This window comes from Capra hircus, chromosome 10, assembly GCF_001704415.2.
Source record: "Capra hircus breed San Clemente chromosome 10, ASM170441v1, whole genome shotgun sequence".
In the NCBI taxonomy this organism is placed as follows: domain Eukaryota; kingdom Metazoa; phylum Chordata; class Mammalia; order Artiodactyla; family Bovidae; genus Capra; species Capra hircus.
Window position 1 is genome coordinate 14,510,283 of NC_030817.1, and position 21,057 is coordinate 14,531,339.

Genomic DNA, 21,057 nt, shown 5'->3' on the forward strand with positions numbered 1-21,057 from the left:
TGTTTTCCAGTGACAGACGGAAGGCAGACTTTTAAAGTTTCTATTTTGTTTCCATTTTATTCACTAAGGTATCTTCAAACTGAAAAGGGGCGAGGCAATGCAGGTTTCTGTTTTGAGTAATGGCATACTAGATAATTAGGGTTAGTTCTCCCACTGGAGACAATTAGGAAATAATTGTCGAAATATAAATATCTGCTTAAAGATCCTGGAGATTCATTATTCAGGTAATGAATGATTATTAGACTGTGATCCATGTGAGGGCAGAGAGAGAGGGGACCGAGGATCAGAGTCCAATTTGGGGTTCTTCTCTCCTCTGAGAGGATATGCTGGACTCTTAAGTGGACAGACTGAATGGCAAGACTGTGAAAGTATGTCTCTGAATTAAAGCAACAGGGATTAATCAAGTAGGGGGAACTCTGGTGAACCCCCATTTCTCTGGGCTAGAACCTTGAAAGGCTATGTTCTAGAAGTAAGGGTAAGTTAGAAGCAAGCAGACCATTGCAGAGACTACAGCTCAGCTTCAGAAACATCTGAGTTCATGAAATTGGGTTAAGATTACCCCAGGGTGTTAATGTCCCCTCATTATGGAAAAAGCAAAGCCAAATCTTTTCTGAAGGGTCACTGTAGTCTTCAATTTATTTTGACAAACAGTTTTGTGAGACAGTTTCTGGCATGTATCAGAAATGATCAGATGCATGAAAAGACCCAATCTGAACAAAAATCAAACAATGAATAAAACTGGATCCACAGGACATCAGATTTTAGAGTTACCAGATATAGACTTTAAAATAATTATATTGTAATTCAATATAATTCAACTATACCATCATACTATAGTATAGTGAATATACTATTCAACTATACTTCAATTAAAAATTGTATTTACTGTGTCCAAAGAGATAAAAGAGAAGCTTGAGAAATTTGGCAGAAAATGGAAATTTATAAAAATAGAACCAATTAGCAATTCTGTAACTGAAAAATACAGATGAAAATGAAAAACTCTGTTGATAGGTTTAAGAATAGGTTATTATACCTGAAGAGAGAATAGTGGACTGGAAGAAAGGTCAGAAGAAAATATGTAAAATACAACAGTAGAAAATTCAGGGAAGATGTAGGAGGCATAGAGGATGTGGTAAAAAGTCTAACATTCATACAGTCGGAGTCCTAGAAGGTTAGGAGGTCAAGAATGGACAGAGAAATGTTTGATGAGATAATGGCTGTGAATTTTCCAAAACTAATGGAATCTACAGATTCATAAAGCCTTGTATACCCCAAGCAGGGGTATGTGAGTGACAATAGGTACACATTAGATCAAAACTGCTACAAAACCAAAGCAAAGACAAAATATTACAAGTAGCCAGAAAAAAATTACAGTTTCCCTTCAAAGGAATAGTAATTAGGCTGACATCTGATTTATGCACAGAGCAGTGAAAGCTAGATTATCTTTAGAAGACTGAAAGAAAATAACTACCAATAGAGAATTTTTCTTAGTGAAAATAGTCTTCAAGAATGAAGGTGAAATAAAGATATTTTCAGGCAATTAAAAGCAGGATTTATTACCTACAGGTAACTATATTCTTTAGGCAAAATCAAAATGGTTCCAGATGAAAAGGAAATTGCAGTTTAATGTCCCTTATTAACATAGATGGAAAAAGTCGTTAGCAAATGATTAGCAGACTGATCCAGCGTTCTGTATGACCAAGGTGGGGTTTTACAGAAATGCAAAGTTGTTTTAACATTTTTTTAAAAAGTCAGCTGTATAATCACCATTTTTATACAGTAGAGGATTAAAATTGCCAGTTTAATAGCAGCAGAAAAAAAAAAGTGGTAAAATTCAGCCTCTACTTATGATTCAAAACTCTTAGGAAACTTAGGATTAAAAGGAAACTTTCTTAATTGGATAAAGCGTATCTACAAAAACCCCACAAGCAGCATCAAACTTAATGGGGAAATTTGAAAGTTTTTGTTTTTCAGTTCAGTTGGTTGCCCACTCTCACCACTTGGTTTTCATCATTTTACTGAATATTCTAGCTAGAACAGTCAGGCAAGAAAAAGAGAATATATGAGGATTTTAAAGGAAGCCTATTGAACCTGTGGTTTGCAGATGATGACTGTGTACACAGAAAGCCCAAAAGAGTCTATAGATAATTTATCTAATTAATAAGTTTGTCCAGATTGTTGAGTACAGGCCAATATGCAAAATTCCATTGCATTCATGTATACTAGCAAAGAAGTTAAAAATACATATATATGTATATATAATTTGGCATAAAGAAAGTTCAAATACCTAGGAGTAAACCTCACAAAATATATGTAAAAACTTTATGCAGAAGATTATATTATTACTGAGAGAAATTAAAGAATATCTAAGTAAACGGAAGACTGTATCATATTCTCAGTTTGGAGGACTCCATATTGTGAAGATGTCAATTCTCCCCAACTTGATTTATAGATAAAATGCAATCCCAATAAAAATCCTAGCAGGGTTCTGGTGGGCTTTTAGGGTGGAATTTGACAAGCTGGTTCTAAAATATATATATAGAAATGAAAGGCCATAAAATTGCCAAGACACTTGAGTAAAGAACAACAGATGGTAAGGTTTGTTGCATCATGTATCAAGACTTTTAAAAAATTTTATTGGGACCTCCCTTGTGGTCCAGTGGTTGAGACTCCATGCATCCACTGCAGGGGGCACAGGTTGGATTCCTGATCAGGGAACTAAGATCCCACATGCCACGTGGCTCTGGCAGAAGAAAACATAACTGGATTAAGGCTTTTATAGAACAGCCCACTAGGCCCTAGAAATAGAATAAAAGCCTGGAAACAAAATCTTTGATTTGCAACAAAGATTGTACTGTGGAGTAATGGAGAAGGAATGATAAGTGTTGCTGGTGAAATGCTGGGAGGGATTAGGGGCAGGAGGAGAAGGGGACGACAGAGGATGAGATGGTTGGACAACATCACCGACTCGATGGACGTGAGTCTGAGTGAACTCCGGGAGTTGGTGATGGACAGGGAGGCCTGGCGTGCTGCGGTTCATGGGGTCACAAAGAGTCGGACACGACTGAGCGACTGAACTGAAGAGAAGAGAAAAGAAAGGAAAGGAAAAGAAAAAACTTCATCCTGATCTCATACACCATAAACACAAAAAAATTGACTCCAGTTGAATTGTAGATCAAAATGTGAAAAGAACCACAATAAACTCCTAGAAGATAATCTAGGAGAATATTTTCTTGATCTCAATGTAGGGAAAGATATCTTAAATAGGACAAACACTAATAAAGGAAAAGATTGATACATTTTGAATTAAGAACTTTGGTTCATCAAAGGACAGCATTAAAAGAGTAAAAAGGTAAATCACAGAGTAGAAGCATGTGTTTATAACACACATGAGTGATAAAACTTTGTATAGAGATCTCATAAGTGATAAAAAGACAGTTCAGCTCCCAGCTTTTGGCCTGGAGGAGGCCAAGGTACGCCTTCGTTTGGTTGTCCCTGATCCAAGTTCAGCTGACACCAGCGGCCTGGATGCCACAATCCCTTGTTTCTTCTTTTGCTTGATGCATTGCTCTAATGCATCATGTTCTGTCTCTGACCGTTGTCTGCTTAGCCATCTGCTTTCATATGGCCTGTGAAGGCTTCTCTCAAAAGGTAGGCTCAGTCCCTTACCCAACTGAGGCTCTTCACACAGACCCAGTGGGTCTGTTTTGGTCTCTGGTATCAACCCCAGATTTTGGGGACGAGAACTGGACTCTTTGGGGCAAATGTTCACCCCAAAACAATGGCCAGCATTATGTTCCTTGGTCACAGGACTGCCCCTTCAAAGCTGTGGAGAGGGGAAGTTCTTTTTTAAAGTAATTTTTAAAAAGTTATATATTTATTTTTGGCTGTGCTGGGTCTTTGTTGCTGTATAGATTTTCTCTAATTGCGGTAAACAGGGACTGCTAGAGACACCCCACCACTAGACATACTTCCAGGGACACTAGTTGTGTGGTAAGCACATCTAGAGAGTTGTGCCTCAGGCTTCTCATTGCAGTGGCTTTTCTTGTTGCCAAGCATGGGCTCTAGGCATGTGGGCTTCAGTACTTGGGGTACATGGGCTGAGTAGTTGCGGCTCCCGGGCTTAGTTGCTCTGTGGCATGTGGGATCTGCCCGGACCAGGGATAGAACCCACGTCTCGTGCATTGGCAGGTGGATTCTTTACGACTGAGCCACTGGGGAAGCCCTGGAGAAAGTTCTTAAGATCGAGTTGTAAACCTCTCTAATATAACATCATTCTCTATATAACAGTGAAGGAGTTGAAACAATCTCTAGCTCTAATAGTAGAAGCTTGGGGATTGGTTAAAGAAATTATGGTACACCATATGGGATAATATGCAATATGGACCTAACAGAAGCAGAAGATATTAAGAAGAGGTGGCAAGAATACACAGAAGAACTGTAGAAAAAAGATCTTCATGACCCAGATAATCATGATGGTGTGATCACTCACCTAGAGCCAGACATTCTGGAATGTGAAGTCAAGTGGGCCTTAGAAAGCATCACTACAAACAAAGCTAGTGGAGGTGATGGAATTCCAGTTGAGCTGTTTCAAATCCTGAAAGATGATGCTGTGAAAGTGCTGCACTCAATATGCCAGCAAATTTGGAAAATTCAGCAGGGGCCACAGGGCTGGAAAAGGTCAGTTTTTATTCCAATCCCAAAGAAAGGCAATGCCAAAGAATGCCCAAACTACCGCACAATTGCACTCATCTCACACGCTAGTAAAGTAATGCTCAAAATTCTCCAAGCCAGGCAACAGCAATACATGAACCGTGAACTTCCAGATGTTCAAGCCAGTTTTAGAAAAGGCAGAGGAACCAGAGATCAAATTGCCAACATCCACTGGATCATGGAAAAAGCAAGAGAGTTCCAGAAAAACATCTATTTCTGCTTGATTGACTATGCCAAAGCCTTTGACTGTGTGGATCACAATAAACTGTGGAAAATTCTGAAAGAGATGGGAATACCAGACCACCTGACCTGCCTCTTGAGAAACCTGTGTGCAGGTCAGGAAGCAACAGTTAGAACTGGACATGGAACAACAGACTGGTTCCAAATAGGAAAAGGAGTACATCAAGGCTGTACATTGTCACCCTGCTTATTTCACTTCTATGCAGAGTACATCATGAGAAACGCTGGGCTGGAAGAAGCACAGGCTGGAATCAAGATTGCCAGAAGAAATATCAATAACCTCAGATATGCAGATGACATCACCCTTATGGCAGAAAGTGAAGAGGAGCTAAAGGGCCTCTTGATGAAAGTGAAAGAGGAGAGTGAAAAAGTTGACTTAAAGCTCAACATTCAGAAAACGAAGATCATGGGATCTGGTCCCATCACTTCATGGGAAATAGATGGGGAAACAGTGGAAACAGTGTCAGACTTTATTTTTGGGGGCTCCAAAATCACTGCAGATGGTGATTGCAGCCATGAAATTAAAAGATGCTTACTCCTCGGAAGGAGGGTTATGACCAACCTATATAGCATATTCAAAAGCAGAGACATTACTTTGCCAACAAAGGTCTGTCTAGTCAAGGCTATGGTTTTTTCAGTAGTCATGTATGGATGTGAGAGTTGGACTGTGAAGAAAGCTGAGCACCGAAGAATTGATGCTTTTGAACTGTGGTGTTGAAAGACTCTTGAGAGTCCCTTGGACTGCAAGGAAATCCAACCAGTCTGTTCTAAAGGAGATCAGTCCTGGGTGTTCTTTGGAAGGAATGATGCTAAAGCTGAAGCTCCAGTACTTTGGCCACCTTATACGAAGAGTTGACTTATTGGAAAAGACTCTGATGCTGGGAGGGATTGGGGGCAGGAGGAGAAGGGGACGACAGAGGATGAGATGGCTGGATGGCATCACTGACTCAATGGACGTGAGTCTCCGTCAACTCCGGGAGTTGGTGATAGACAGGGAGGCCTGGTGTGCTGCAGTTCATGGGGTCGCAAGGAGGACTGAGCGACTGATCTGAACTGAACTGAAAATTTTTTCAGCCCGAGGAATTCCCAGGGGGTCCAGTGATTAGGAGTCCATGCTTTCACTGCCAAGTGCACAGGGTTCAATCTCTGAGTGGGAAACTAAGATCCCACAGTGTGACCAAAAAAAAAAAATTTCTTTAGTCCAATTTTATTGACACTGAAAAATTTTCATAAATAACGTTCACTAATACTAGGTGTATGTCATTTCAGAAATATAAGTATATAAACATAATTTGTATATAAATATATAATATATACACATATAAATATTATATATACATTTTTATTTGTACTGAACCCTAGAATAAGAAGCTAGGAAACAATGGGTTACTGAAAAGCTGTTTTAATACCTGAGCTAGTAGGTACTACCGTCCAACAGATCAACTCATGGTACAAAATTGTCTATTAGAACCTATGGTCTCCATGCCCCACACAAAGTTGATGGCTGTGGTTAGAGGGGGAATATATAAATATATAGATGTGTACATGTATATATTGATCTACCTATATATATGTGCACATATATATTTGTGTGTATTTCTGAAAGGACATGCACCAAAAGGTTAACAATGGTTATTTTTGTCTAGTGGGATTGTGTTTGGTTGTTTTTTTTTGTTTTGTTTTCTGTGTTTCCTGATTTTTCTACACTGAATAATGGATTATTTGTGTATTAAAGTCTGGAAGGGTAACTGCAAAATGTTTTCTTACCTGTATTTAGCTTGTTATACAATGAGCAAAGCACGTGTTTGTGTCATTTCAACAACCTGTGCTGTGTTCAGTCGCTCAGTCGTGTCCGACTCTTTGTGACCCCATGGACTGTAGCCCGCCAAGCTACTCTGTCCATGGAATTCTCCAGGCAAGACTGCTGGAGTGAGTAGCCTATCCCTTCTCCTGGGGATCTTCCCAACCCAGGAATCAAACTGGGTTCTTCTGCATTGCAGGCAGATTCTTTACCAGCTGAGCTACCAAGGAAGCCCTTCAACAACCTAGTTTAAAATAAATAATATGGATACTTAAAGTTCTGCATTTAAGTTAAAATTTTTCCAAAAATTTGTTTCAAAAATAGAGCCTAGGAGAAGCTAAGCTTGGAGTAAGTTTATTTTTATAAGCTCTTGGAGATCTCGATTGATTTATTTAGGCCAATGGGATAAGTTTGCCGTTAAAAAAAAAAAAAAATCTAGAGCCCAGTTAATATATTACATCAAGAAATACCGTGTCCTTATTAAGAGATGATTTTGTCAGTGTACTCTGCATGGTTTAGAACACATATGAAAAAGTTGTCCATTTTAGCTCTTTACTTGCAGCGGAACAAAGAGGAACAACAAAACCAGGCCGCCACCATCAGAGGTTGTCTGAGGGAAGATAGAACTAGAGGTGGTTGGCCTGGGAAGGAGCTTGCAGGAAATGTGATAGCAGTCTGTAAATATTTGAAAGGATATTGTGGGGAGTAGCAATCGAAGAGCAGAATTTATTAGGAAGCAAATTTTACTTAGGTCAACATAGGAAAGAGCTTTCTAGTCTCATTATCTCTTGGTGTAAAGCGCCTCTTCGCAGACTGCTGGACCATGAGGAACAGACTGGGGACCCTGGGGATTTTTGTCTTAGACCCAGTTCCTATGTAGAGAGGTGTGAGAAAACCTCAGTCCTCTTCCCGTGTTTCTCCTTTCTTCTATCTCGCTCCCACGCTCCCAACACTTCTGATCCTAGATGTATGGAGTACTTCCCCGTGCGCTGAGCAATCCTGCAACACCACGTGGGTGTCCTATAGTTGAACTCAATGTTAAACACTCTCTACCTGGAGATAGTGTCAGACCCCAGTGGTTGAGAGCTCAGTCCTACGGGACTGGGACTGCTCCCACCCCGCTTCAAATGCCAAACAGCAGTAGTAGGTCCCCAGGTTACCCACAACTTCCATCAGAGGTGATTACAGACTAGAGGTTCCCACGACCTCCTCCCCCTTGAATTTGATTATTTGCTAGAACAAGTCAGAGAACTCAAAGAAACACTTAGGTCTACCAGTTTATTAAAAGATATGGTAAAGGTTACAGATGAACAGTCAGATACAGAGGGCGAGGTCTGGGAGGGTCCCAAACAGAGGAGCTTCTGTCCCTGTGAAGCTGGGGTGGGTCACCCTTCTGGTATGGAGACATGTTCACTGAACTGTCAGCTCTCCAAAGCCAGTACTTTTGGGATTTTAATGGGGGCTTCATAATGTAAGTGGGATCCATCGCTGACTGCATCTCCAGTCCCTCTCCTCTCTCAGGAGAGTGGATGGTGGGGCTGAAAATCCCTAGTTTCTAACCATGGCTTGGTCTTTCTGGCCTCCAGCCCCCACCCAGGAGCCCAAGAGTCACCTCATTAGAACAGGAGACCCTTATCACCCAGGAAACTCCACAAGATTAAGGAACTCCGTGTCAGGAACCAAAGTCAGAGACCAAATATTAGAACAAAAGCTAACTCCTAGTGCTCTAACCACTTAGGGAATTGAAAGGTTTTAGTTCTGTGCCAGGAACCAGGGGCAGAAACTAATATATGTATGTATTTTCTGTTATCTCACAGGAAATTTGGTCGCAAAAGCTCTAAGGTCTTTCCACTTATGAATTGACAAAAAAGAAGACAAAAGTTGAATCACAAATATTTGTTTGTCATGTATGCTCTTATATTGCTACCAAACTCTGAAATTTTCAGTGTTTGAAGTTTACGTCAGTGAGTTGTATTTTATATGGAGAAGTGAACTTTGGGCTTCAGTTTCTTGCTGTCTTTACTAGAGGAGGGTCACCAGGGGTTATCTAAACACACTGAAGCAAACGCTTTTCTGAGTGCTCACAGAAAGGCTAAATGTACACTCTGTAAAGCTTGGTAGCGCCTAATGTTTGCAGTTAATCGCCTGGGCTTGCATCCGCTCTCTGTGCTTTCCTTTGCTTGCTTGCAAAGTGGCGATGGTAGCATCTACCGTAGGCTTGTTGTGAACCTCGTCTTCATGGCACATTTCACCTATTTTCCCTTGAGGATGCCCAGCAGTTACTCAGTAAGTCATTGGTGAGTGAGTACATGAATGAAATGACAAAAATCCTTTACCTTACCCTGAATACAGCGATGTGAGCTGGTCGAATGTAGAGGTGGCTCTCTCTGCTTTGGCGCTGAATTCCAGTTCATTTCATTCTACATTCCATTCTGTCCTTTATGTTCTGCCTAATTTAACCATTTGGTGTCTGTGAAATGTGATCCTTGAATTAGGATTAATTTTGTGGGGACTTGTTTTGGGAAATGACTTTTTTTTTTATAATGAGTGGGTTATAAAGGTCTTGAGAATTCTTAGATATGAAGACTTGAGTAATTTATGTACTGGGCCTCCCAGAGTATAAAGTTTGTGCCTAGACTATTTTTAGAAAGAGCAAGTTAGATGAAACTGCCAGGTTTTTTTTTTTTTTTTAAGATACAAGATAATTTTGATTGTGTTCCCTCTCAAGTATTGAATTTTTCTTCCCATGATTTTCCAGAGGATGAAGATCTAGAAAACACCAAGGTCACCTCTCTAGCAGCTTCTGCCTCTGATCCAGAGCCCCATTCCTCATCCTACAGGTAGGGACCGCAACTACTTTGGATATTTTGCTTCTTGGGGTTTTATCTTCTGAGGTTGTAACTGATGAAAAAAGTAAACGGCGACTTCAAGGGGGAAGACAAGTTGAAGTAAAGAGCAGGGAATGTTTGTTCGTTAGTCAATCAGTCCTTAAGCATGTTAGGGCTTCCTCAGTGGCTCAGCTGTAAGGAATCCGTCTGCAGTGCAGGAGACTTGCAGGAGGTACTGGTTTGATCCCTGGCTTGGGAAGATCCCCTGGAGGAGGAACTGGCAACCCAATCCAGTGTGCTTGCCAGAAGAATCCCATGGACAGAGGAGCCTGGCGGGCTGCAGTCCATAGGCCTGCAAAGAGTCAGACACGCCTGAGCGACTGAGCAACAACAAAGTGTGTTTAAGGGCAAGGTCAGGTCTATCTCAGGCTATAAGATTTTCTTTTACTCTCAGAGAATAAAACTAACAAATAGTGTAGTATCTTCATTTATCTCCTCTTGAAGACCAGGTTCAAACGTTAAAACATTTAGAAATAGATTTAGACTTTCAAGAGAATGCATGTTTGGTTTTTACCCATAAAATTCACACACACGCAGAAGTACAGCATTGGAGGCAGATTTTCATGGTGTAATTTTCAGATTAAATCATGGTGATGATCTTCAGATTGTCATTCTTAATTTCCTACTCCACCCATCTCATTCATCTGCCTTTACTGGTATCAGAGTATATAGCAGAAAGGGAATAGTAGTACTGAGTCCTGAAATAAGTGGAAACCTCACAACATTATTGGAATGATTAATGAAAAACTGTGCTGTGCTAGTGGGTATTATAGTCCGGCTGATCAGCTCAAGGGATAGTACTGGCCAATAGAATCTGTTTTCTCCATGCCCCACCCAAAGTTAACGGCTTGGGGTGGGGGAACGTCAGGGTTTTTTTTTCTTGGCCACACCACATGGCATGCAGGATCTTAGTTCCTCGATCAGGGATTGAACCTTAGTCCCCTGTAGTAGATGTGTGGAATCTTAACCACTGGACCACCAGGGAAGCCCCCCATGATATTTTTTAAATATTATGTCTTAAGTAGAAATTCTTTCTTCCTGCCTTTGTATGTGAAATAAAACTTTTTCCTCCAGAATTCAGACATGGACGATAATAATGATTACTGTAATTATAATAGAGTTGGTGATAATAATATAATAGCCACTTTTTTTGAATGTCTCTCTGTAATAATGATGATAAAATCTTGTGTGTTAGTCGCTCAGTCGTATCCAACTCTTTGCAATCGCATGGACTGTAGCCCGCCAGGCTCTTCTGTCTGTGGAATTCTCCAGGCAAGAATACTGGAGTGGGTTGCCATTTTCTTCTCCAGGGCATCTTCCTGACCCAGGGATTGAACTCAGGGCTCCTGCATTGCAGGTGGATTCTTTACCTCTGAGCCACCAGGGAAGCCCCAAATAAAATCTTACTTTTCATCAAATATTTGTTTGCTCAGTACTGAACTAGGTGTTTAAATGTGTTATCTAATTTAATCCTTGTAAGAAACCTAATGAAATAAGTATTTTTTTTAAGATGAGGAAAATGAAACAGTGAATGTAGTAATTTGCCCAAGTTCACACAGCTTTAGTTTTGTTTGCTCTAAAGCTTATTCTCGTAAATAGCAATAGAAGGGTTCTGAGTCCTATGCTTAGAGCTACTCAGTTCAGTTCAGTCGCTCAGTCATGTCCTACTCTTTGCGACCCCATGAACCGCAGCATGCCAGTCCTCCCTGTCCATCACCAACTCCCGGAGTCCACCCAAACCCATGTCCATTGAGTCGGTGATGCCATCCAACCATCTCATCCTCTGTCGTCCCCTTCTCCTCCTGCCCTCAATCTTTCCCAGCATCAGGGTCTTTTCAAATGAGTCAACTCTTCGCATGAGGTGGCCAAAGTACTGGAGTTTCAGCTTCAGCATCAGTCCTTCCAAAGAACACCCAGGACTGATCTCCTTTAGGATGGATTGGTTGGATCTCCTTACAGTCCAAGGGACTGTCAAGAGTCTTCTCCATCACCACAGTTCAAAAGCATCAATTCTTCGGTGCTCAGTTTTCTTTATAGTCCAACTCTCACATCCATACATAACCACTAGAAAAACCATAGCCTTGACTAGATGGACCTTTGTTGACAAAGTAATGCCTCTGCTTTTTAATATGCTGTCTAGGTTGGTCATAACTTTCCTTCCAAGGAGTAAGCGTCTTTAAAGTTCATGGTTGCAGTTACCATCTGCAGTGATTTTGGAGGCCAGAAAAATAAAGTCAGCCACTGTTTCCCCATCCATTTGCCATGAAGTGATGGGACCGGAGGCCATGATCTTTGTTTTCTGAATGTTGAGCTTTAAGTCAACTTTTTCACTCTCCTCTTTCATTTTCATCAAGAGACTTTTTAGTTCCTCTTCACTTTCTGCCATAAGGGTGGTATCATCTGCATATCTGAGGTTATTGATATTTCTCCCGGCAATCTTGATTCCAGCCTGTGCTTCCTCCAGCCCAGCATTTCTCTTGATGTACTCTGCATAGAAGTGAAATAAGCAGGGTGACAATATACAGCCTTGAGGTACTCCTTTTCCTATTTGGAACCACTCTGTTGTTCCATGTCCAGTACTGACTGTTGCTTCGTGACCTGCATACAGGTTTCTCAAGAGGCAGGTCAGGTGGTCTGGTATTCCCATCTCTTTCAGAATTTTCCACAGTTTATTGTGATCCACACAGTCAAAGGCTTTAGCATGGTCAATAAAGCAGAAATAGATGTTTTTCTGGAACTCTCTTGCTTTTTCCATGATCCAGCGGATGTTGGCAATTTGATCTCTGGTTTCTCTGCCTTTTCTAAAACCAGCTTGAACATCAGGAAGTTCACGGTTCACGTATTGCTGAAGCCTGGCTTGGAGAATTTTGAGCATTACTTTACTAGCGTGTGAGATGAGTGCAATTGTGCGGTAGTTTGAGCATTCTTTGGCATTGCCTTTCTTTGGGATTGGAATCAAAACTGACCTTTTCCAGCCCTGTGGCCCCTGCTGAATTTTCCAAATTTGCTGGCATATTGAGTGCAGCACTTTCACAGCATCATCTTTTAGGATTTGAAAGAGCTCAACTGGAATTCCATCACCTCCACTAGCTTTGTTTGTAGTGATGCTTTCTAAGGCCCACTTGACTTCACATTCCAAGATGTCTGGCTCTAGGTGAGTGGTCACACCATCATGATTATCTGGTCGTGAAGATCTTTTTTCTATAGTTCTTCTGTGTATTCTTGCCACCTCTTCTTAATATCTTCTGCTTCTGTTAGGTCCATAGCATTTCTGTCCTTTATTGAGCCCATCTTTGCATGAAATGTTCCCTTGGTATCTCTAATTTTCTTGAAGAGATCCCTAGTCTTTCCCATTTTATTGTTTTCCTCTATTTCTTTGCATTGATCACTGAGGAAGGCTTTCTTATCTCTCCTTGCTATTCTTTGGAACTCTGCATTCAGATGCTTATATCTTTCCTTTTCTCCTTTGCTTTTCACTTCCCTTCTTTTTACAGCTATTTGTAAGGCCTCCTCAGACAGCCATTTTGCTTTTTTGAATTTCTTTTTCTTGGGGATGGTCTTGATCCCTGTCTCCTGTACAATGTCACGAACCTCCGTCCATAGTTCATCAGGCATTCTGTCTGTTAAAGCTACTAGGTTATTACATATAAGGATCCTTTTGGAAGACATAGTCTCTTCAAAACACTGATTATAAAAAAAGTGAAAAAAGTGTCCGTTGCTTAGTCGTGTCTGACTCTTTGCGACCCCATAGACTGTAGCCTTCTAGGCTCCTCTGTCCATAGAGTTCTCCAAGCAAGAATACTGGAATGGGTTGCCATGCCCTTCCTTCTCCAGGGGATCTCCCCAACCCAGGGGTTGAACCCAGGTCTCCAGCATTGCAGGCAGATTCTTTACCACTGAGCCACCTGAGAAAGAGAGAGTTCATGTTCTCAGCAAATCCCCTGAGGAGAATGTCCTCTGTTCTTCTGTTTTCCTGCTACCACCTTTGTTCTGCACATGTTGATTTGTAGGATCCTTGGGGAATGGCTTTTGGTACAGAACTGATTTCTTTTTCCTCTTAAGAGTAAATGAATATTTTGAGTGAAGAATATAGAATATTCTTAGAAAAAGGGAGATACATTGTTCAAGTTTTTTTTCTAAAATCTAATGTGTGAAGAAAAAAATTCCAGCGAGTATGATGCCTGAAGCCTGGTGTTTGTGTTTTGTATATTTTAGCAATGGAAATGGCACGGCTCTATCTTTTCTAGTGAGGCTGGCTGACCTGGCTCTCTCTCCCTTTGGGATGGCCTCCCTGCTCTGGGTTAGCATAAACCAGAGGGCTTACAGTGAGTGTTTTTCCCTTACATGGTTTATCATCAGCATCAAGTGATTTGCAATTTATTTTTCCCCAAATACCCTTCACTAATTCTTTAGACCATAAAATGCTAATGTGAATATTAAATTTATGTAGCTGTTACCTGTCCTGTTTAAAATATTTTTCTAAATAAGCAGAAGCATATTTGTGCAAAGTAACATACACAAAGGCAAAGGAGAGACTACATTTTAGAGACCATACATAGTAAGCTCGGGCTGATGGTCAGATTAACTGTTGTGTTCTCACGTTCTGAATAGTCCTCTTTTGTTCCCAAACGAAAGTTAACTCACTCATGTAATCATTCAACAGATTATTTGTTGGGAGCCTGCTGTTACCTGGCAGTGTTCTTGGCACTGAAGATACCATAAATGAATCAGCAATCCAAGTCCCTGGTCTCATGCATCTTATATTCTAGTGGGGGAGGCAGATGGAAAAAAAGGAAACGTTGTATTTCATAGACTCTAAATTGTCATCAACTATAAGATACACTATTATTTTATATACCACCAAGAAAGGAAAGAAGGCCCAAGACAGGCTAATAAGAGACCCCCCCCCACATGACACTGGGACCCCAAGAACTTGCACCTTCAGTGAGAAGAGAAACAAGAGATCGTTCCACACAGAAAAGGACCTGAGGGCAACTTGAATTGTCTCCGCCTTGGTGCTGAGCGAGGGGAGTAAAAAACACCTCCCCTGAGAATATGAGCCAGAAGTCTGTTGTCTGAACTCATTCTGCCAATGTGATCTAAACAAAACTCTTAGACACAACTCAATTCAAGTCGCCTCAGTTGGTGCAATTCCCTGGCCCCGGCAGGGATTCCGTGTCATTCCAGGCCCCAGATAGTTTTAAGACAGCAGCAGTTTTTAGGACATCCTGTATATCAGCTGTATTAAAGTCAGAAAACAAAAGTGTGTCTTGCAGTCAACAAAAATTTGATACATAGTACGTCAGGCAGTCATAAGTGCAGTGTAGAAAAATGAAGCAGGGTAAGGGTATAAGGAGTGATGGGCTAGGAAGAGGAAGCGTCCCCAAAAGTGATGGATGAGCAGAAGGGAAGGAGGAAGGAAGCCAGCCCCGAGAAACTGGGGGAGGAGGATTCCAACCTGAGGCTGTGTTGTTGTTTTTGTTTGGTCGCTAAGTCGTCTGACCTTCCGCGACCCTGTGGACCGTGGCCGGCCAGGCTCCTCTGTCCATGGGATTCTCCAGGCAAGAATACTGGAGTGGTTAGCCATTTCCTTCTCCAGGGGATCTTCCCGACCCAGGGAGCGAACGCCCGTCTCCTGCATTGGCAGGTGGAGGCCATCGCACACCCCAGTCCCTTAGGTGAGGGAGAGGGAGGTGTTTGCGGACTTGAGAGGAAAGAGGCCGTCGTGACTGGAGTGGACTGGGGAGGGCAAGAGCTCATTCTAGGAGATGAAGTCAGAGTGCAGAGGGCCTTGGGGTTCCACGGGACAGGCTTGGCTGTAGATGCTGTGCATGCAGAGTCCCTGCCGTCAAGCTCACCTCCTAATAGAGGAGACAGTTAATAAGTAGTGTCCGGGAACCAAACTGGACTCTGATTTCTGGGTTTAAGAGAATAAAATAAACTCACAGCCTAGACCAATTTACACTTTACACAGGATAATCGACCGCAGCTCTAATCTTCATAGTAACTGCCTCTTGTTTGTTCTGAGGTAAATTGGAGTGACTTAGATATTCTAAACGATGGCTCTGTTTTATCTGAAGAAGAGCTGATTTATAAACTAGGAGTGATTTTTCTTGTTTATGTTCAGAAAGAAAGAAGAAAAGAAACTAATGAACTCCAAAGTAAACCCTCTGTTTCCCCATGCAGTTTACAGTGTTGGTTCCCAGTCATTCACTCAGCCTTTCTGAGGACATGGGCGATCCCCTAAAGCAGCAGCTCTCAAAACTTTACACTCTTAGAGATTATTGAGGACCTTAAAGAATTTTTATTTATGTGAGTTATATCTATCAATGTTCACCATACTAGAAATTAAAACTGCAAAATTAAAAAAAGTTATTCATTCATTTAAAATAACAATAAGGAGCTCATTACATGTTAATATTAATAACTTGGCTTTGATGAAAAACAACTAATTTTCAAAGAATAGTTTAGTGAGAAGAGGGATGCTGTAAATCTCTTTAATGTCTGCATTAACAAAAGACAGTTGGATTCTCAGATCTGCTCCTGTGTTCATTCTGTTGTGATATCATATGTCGGATAGTGTCTGGAAAATGCTTAACAAGATGATAATGAAAAAAGGCAAACAGTATTTTAGAATTATTATGAAAAGGGTTTGACTTCACACACTGCCCTGAAAGAGGATACCAGTCGTCCCCAGACTGTACTTTGATAACTGCTTCTCTAAAGACTCCACCCCACATTTTTATGGCAACAGATTTTCAAGATATTGCACTACAGCCCTGGCATTTAACTCCACTTTTCTATTCTCTCTGAAGCCAGAAGAAATGGAAGAGAGAATACGTTATTCCCTTGCTTCTTTAAAATTAGCTATTAGAGTAGTTGTATTTGAAGTCATTGGAAGAGTAGATTAATATGCTTTTAAAAGGGAAAAAAGTGGGCTTCCCCGGTGGCTCAGTGGTAAAGAATCTGAGTGCCAATGTAGGAGACTGGGGCTCGAAACCTGATCTGGGAAGATCCCACGTGCCTGGAGCAACTGAGCCCTGTGCCACAGCTCCTGAGCTCACGCTCTAGAGCCCGGGGCCCCAGCTGCTGAGCCCACGAGCAGCCACCACTGAAGGCCTTGCGCATCCAGAGCCCATGCTCCACAAGAGAAGCCACCGTGGTGAGGAGCCCACGCACCGCAACTAGAGAATAGCTAGAGAAAAGCCCGGGCAGCAGCAAAGACCTAGCACAACCAACGACAAATTTAAGAAAGAAGTGTTTGTTTTAAAAGAGGAAAAAAACCTGGTTGCCTTGCTTTTATCACCCGTGAACTGGCTCTGTGCTATCAGTGATAGGACGTGAATGGAAACCCTGAACTGCTCCTGGGATTGCAGGGGAGAACCTTGCGTAGCTAATCAGTCTGCACTTCCTTTCCATTGTGATCAGTTTCAGGCTTAGGCGGGGGCTCCTCCCTTTACTTCTAAGGGCAGCTTTCCATGTGAAACAGAACTGGGATTCCAGCCCCTCTTTTGTTGAAATTCTGTTTGGAGCAAACGGCATGGGTCCCAGAGTGAGGAATAAAAGCCAGACCTGCGGTCCACCTTAGACAACTGACCCGTGTATTTACTATGGTTCTCGGGTCCCGGGACCTGGCGTTGTCCGTCCTGGGTCCATCACTGCTTGTCTGTGGGGCCATTTCAGCCCAGGGCGTTGGTCAGCTGAAATGACAGTGGACCTAAATGCCAGAGGAAGGCAGGGGTTGGGGGTGCCCTTTGAAGGCTTTTTTTGTTTGCTTTCTTTCTGAGTTTTTCCAGGACTACTGTACCTTTTAGAAGAGTCCTGGAGGGGAATTCCTGGGCAGTCCAGTGGTTAGGTCTCCGTCCATGTTGTCACTGCCAAGGACCTGGGTTCAGTCCCTGGTCGGAGAACTAAGATTCCAGAAGCCACATAGCACAGCTGAAAAAAAAAAAAGAGTCCATGAATTGACATGCTGTCTTCTTTTGGGAGGTCACAGATGGTGTCTCCAGTGACGGAGGATGCCACAGAAGATAAGCAGAAGGCCGCCAGTGCCGGGGAGGCCCAGGCCTCGGTGGAACAGGAATTGCTTTCTGCAGACCAGACCCAGACCCTCAGCAAGGTTGGGAGCACGTTCTTACTCTCTCTCTCTCTGAAAAGTACAAGCTTGGACGCATTTGGATAAATTGGAATTAGAAAGCACTGTCATCTCACGTTTAGTCATGTGGGGAACAATCATGTGTATGGTCCCCAGGTCCATCTCTGTACTAGCACCCAGTAAGCATCTGTTCAGGAAATGAAGGGTTATAATGAATGTTCACTTGTTGTCTAAAATCCTCTCCATCTGAGGAGCCCTTAACCATTGGATTATGTATTAGTCTCAGCTTTCTTGTGGTAGATCTACTTGGGATTGATGGTAAAGATTCCATAGAAGTGGTACTGATAGCAGTGGTCTCCCTGTCTTGGAGAGAACAGTTGTTTGTATCATTATTAACATATACATTATGTATAATGTATACATATATACAGAATACATTATATATAATATATATATTAACATATACAGAATAACAAATGGTGTTGGTGTCAGTAAAGACAATGCCAGGCATTATAATTACATTTGTATAATGCTTTATAGTTTACAAAGCATTTTTATCCAACAACACTTCATTTATCCCTCAGAACAGCCCCGTGAGATAGGCACTATTATGTTGCTGTTTTACAAATGAGGAAACTGTGGTTAAGAGCTGATATTGACTTACTAAGTCTATGCAGCTAACAAGTTGCAAGCTAAATCTTTGTTTAACCTTCTGGAAAAGGAAGGACTCATTTAAGGAAGTTAGTCAGAGTCTGGTTTAACTCATTTAATAGTGGTGCTAAGAGCTGAAGGACTCTCTAGAAACAGGTATTATGAGAATCTAATCTAGGAGGATTAAAGCATCCATGTGTTCATTCACTCATTCATTTCTTGCAAATATCATTCTGACACTTGGCTGGAGTCTCTGATGTGAGCTGCCTCACTGATGGGCTCTTCCGTGTTGGCAGTAGGTGTGCATTTCTTCTTGAGTTGCCTGCCAACTCCTTGGAGGAGCAGGAAATTAAGGCACGATGGCGTGAAATAGGGGAATGCTAATCTCAGTGGTTTGAAGTGAAACCCACTAGGGAGAGGCCGCCGGCTCCTGCTGTGGGTCAGTGAGGGCTGTGAGTATCGATTGACATTTGCACTCTTTTATGCAAGTCAGATGTCTGGCAGTGGGTATACTGTTCAAATGCAAATCCTGGGGCTGGTCTAAGGTGAGATTGTGATTATTTATAGAACATTGTTGGTGGATGAGGCAGCCTGTGTCGGGTGGGATATCCAAGGTGTGCCACGGGCGAGAGACAGGGGGACAAAGGTAGCTGGAGTAGGAGCTGGGTTCTCTCTCTGCAGTACTTTGGTGGACTGATTGACTGCGATCTGGAAGGAACCTCTGGATGGAAATTGTAGCAGGAGGATGTGTGGCTGAGTGAAGGCCCAGAAGCAAGAGCTGTCCTGAGAGGAGCCGTTGGGGAGGGGCTGTGCAGGCGTGGCCAAGAAACACCCTAAACAGGAAAGTCAGTAGCAAACCTTGAGGATGTTTGTGGGCCAGGTTTTTATGAAGAGTCTGAAGTGGGAAAGTAGCAAAAAGCTGGAGAGAACATGAAAGGAGTTCTAAACTAGGGAACATGTTGGTGGCATGAAAATAAAAGTGGGTAGAGTTTATTACAACCTGTGGCTGGAGGAGAGAAAAGGATCGTTGACCAACGGGGGTCAGGAGACCTGTGAGTCGGGAGAGTGGAGGTAATAATAATAAGGCAGGGCCGGCAGCCTTCAGTTCGAAAGAGGCTAATAGGAACCTGCCTTTGAACATGTCCTGTGACCAGAACTCTCTTGTGCAGATGGCCAGGTACCACGGCCCACAGAGGTCTGGGGACATTGTGATGATCCAGTCTGAGCACACAGGAGCTGTTGGTATTCTGTCAGCCGATTTGGAATCTGCAGACCTGCTGGGGGACCACAGGAGAGGTGAGACCTTTGGGGCCGTGGAAGGTGTTTTTGTTTTGTTCCTATAGGTACTTAAAGAAGGGCAGGCAGATAGATGGAAGGAAAGAAAGGAAGGAAGGAGAAAGCATCGGATTACATACGACAAAAAGAGGAAAAACAACCAGTGTCTGAATAGAGTAGGCTCTATTCAGTTTATATATATATATATATATATATATGGTACTCTATTCAGTATATATATGTCTGGTACTCGATCCTGGTGTGTGTGTGTATAGATAAATATTTATATATTTATTTATAATAAAGTTTAAAAGAGACCTGTTTCTTGAACTGAGCAGCTGACCCACCTCAGGGCAATGCTCCCTCCTTCCCTGTGAACAGAAGTCAAGGAAGCCAGTAGGAAGAACGTCTTTGACTGTGACCACCTCCCCTAAGCAAAAGGCTGGGTGTGGCAGTTTCCTCAGGGTTTCTTTCTCAGTAGTAAGCAGCCTGTCCTTTTAGTCTCCCCGCCTCTCATGGCTCCTCCGTGCATCTGGACCTTTGCCAAGGTGAAGGAATTCAAGAGCAAGCTGGGCAAGGAGAAGAACAGCCGGCTGGTGGTGAAGCGGGGGGAGGTGGTGACCATCCGGGTGCCGACCCACCCCGAGGGGAAACGTGTCTGCTGGGAGTTTGCGACCGATGACTATGACATTGGCTTTGGAGTTTACTTTGACTGGACCCCGGTAACCAGCACCGACATAACGGTGCAAGTCAGTGATTCCAGTGAGGATGAGGACGAAGACGAGGAAGAAGACGAGGAGCTCGAAGGTACATTGAATTTGAACATAATTTCTGGTCTCCTTTCCTGGTTCAACCTAATTTCTAGCTATCACCAGGCGATCACTTCCTGCCTTGTACCCGTCCTCCTGTTTCTGAGAATGCAGGCAGAGAATCCTTTTCAGCTTTGCAAGCCAAGTTGAGTGATGCAGGCTGAAGTCAGACCCTCAGAGAACATTCTGGTGGGGTAGCAGTGATGCCTGAGTGGAAGGCTTCTGTTCTTTTTAATCTGTACCTGGCTATGTTGTCCCCCCAGGATCTGCTGGGGACAGGGGTGGTTTGGGGGCAGGGAAAGGGGTGTTGTGCTGCTGTGTGTAGTGGCAGTGTTTTTCAGATCACGTTTGTAAACCTGAGATTATTTTTTATTTCTCTCTTAGGGATATTTATATTTTTTTCTCTGTAGAATATTTAGATTTCTTCTTGGTCTGGAACCAAGCTGAGTGATTGCACTTTGCCAAACATACCCATTCTCTCCTCCTTCCAGTCTGTCACAGCTGGCTGACTTCTGTTTACTTTTTCCTTTGTGCCCAGAGCAGTTTTAAAAATAGTCTCTGTGCTATGCTCCAGTCCTCACTCAC

The 21,057-nt window shown here is 42.4% G+C and overlaps 1 protein-coding gene across 1 annotated transcript in view; it reads left to right on the forward strand.

The window, feature by feature from the left end:
• TMED8 (transmembrane p24 trafficking protein family member 8) overlaps positions 1–21,057 on the forward strand; it is a 31,833-nt gene that overhangs the window by 6,978 nt on the left and 3,798 nt on the right. The window contains exons 2-5 of the mRNA XM_018053914.1: positions 9,513–9,594; positions 17,632–17,761; positions 19,558–19,684; positions 20,165–20,470. Coding sequence (XP_017909403.1) covers positions 9,513–9,594; positions 17,632–17,761; positions 19,558–19,684; positions 20,165–20,470 — 645 coding nt within the window. The remainder of the gene's footprint in view (positions 1–9,512; positions 9,595–17,631; positions 17,762–19,557; positions 19,685–20,164; positions 20,471–21,057) is intronic.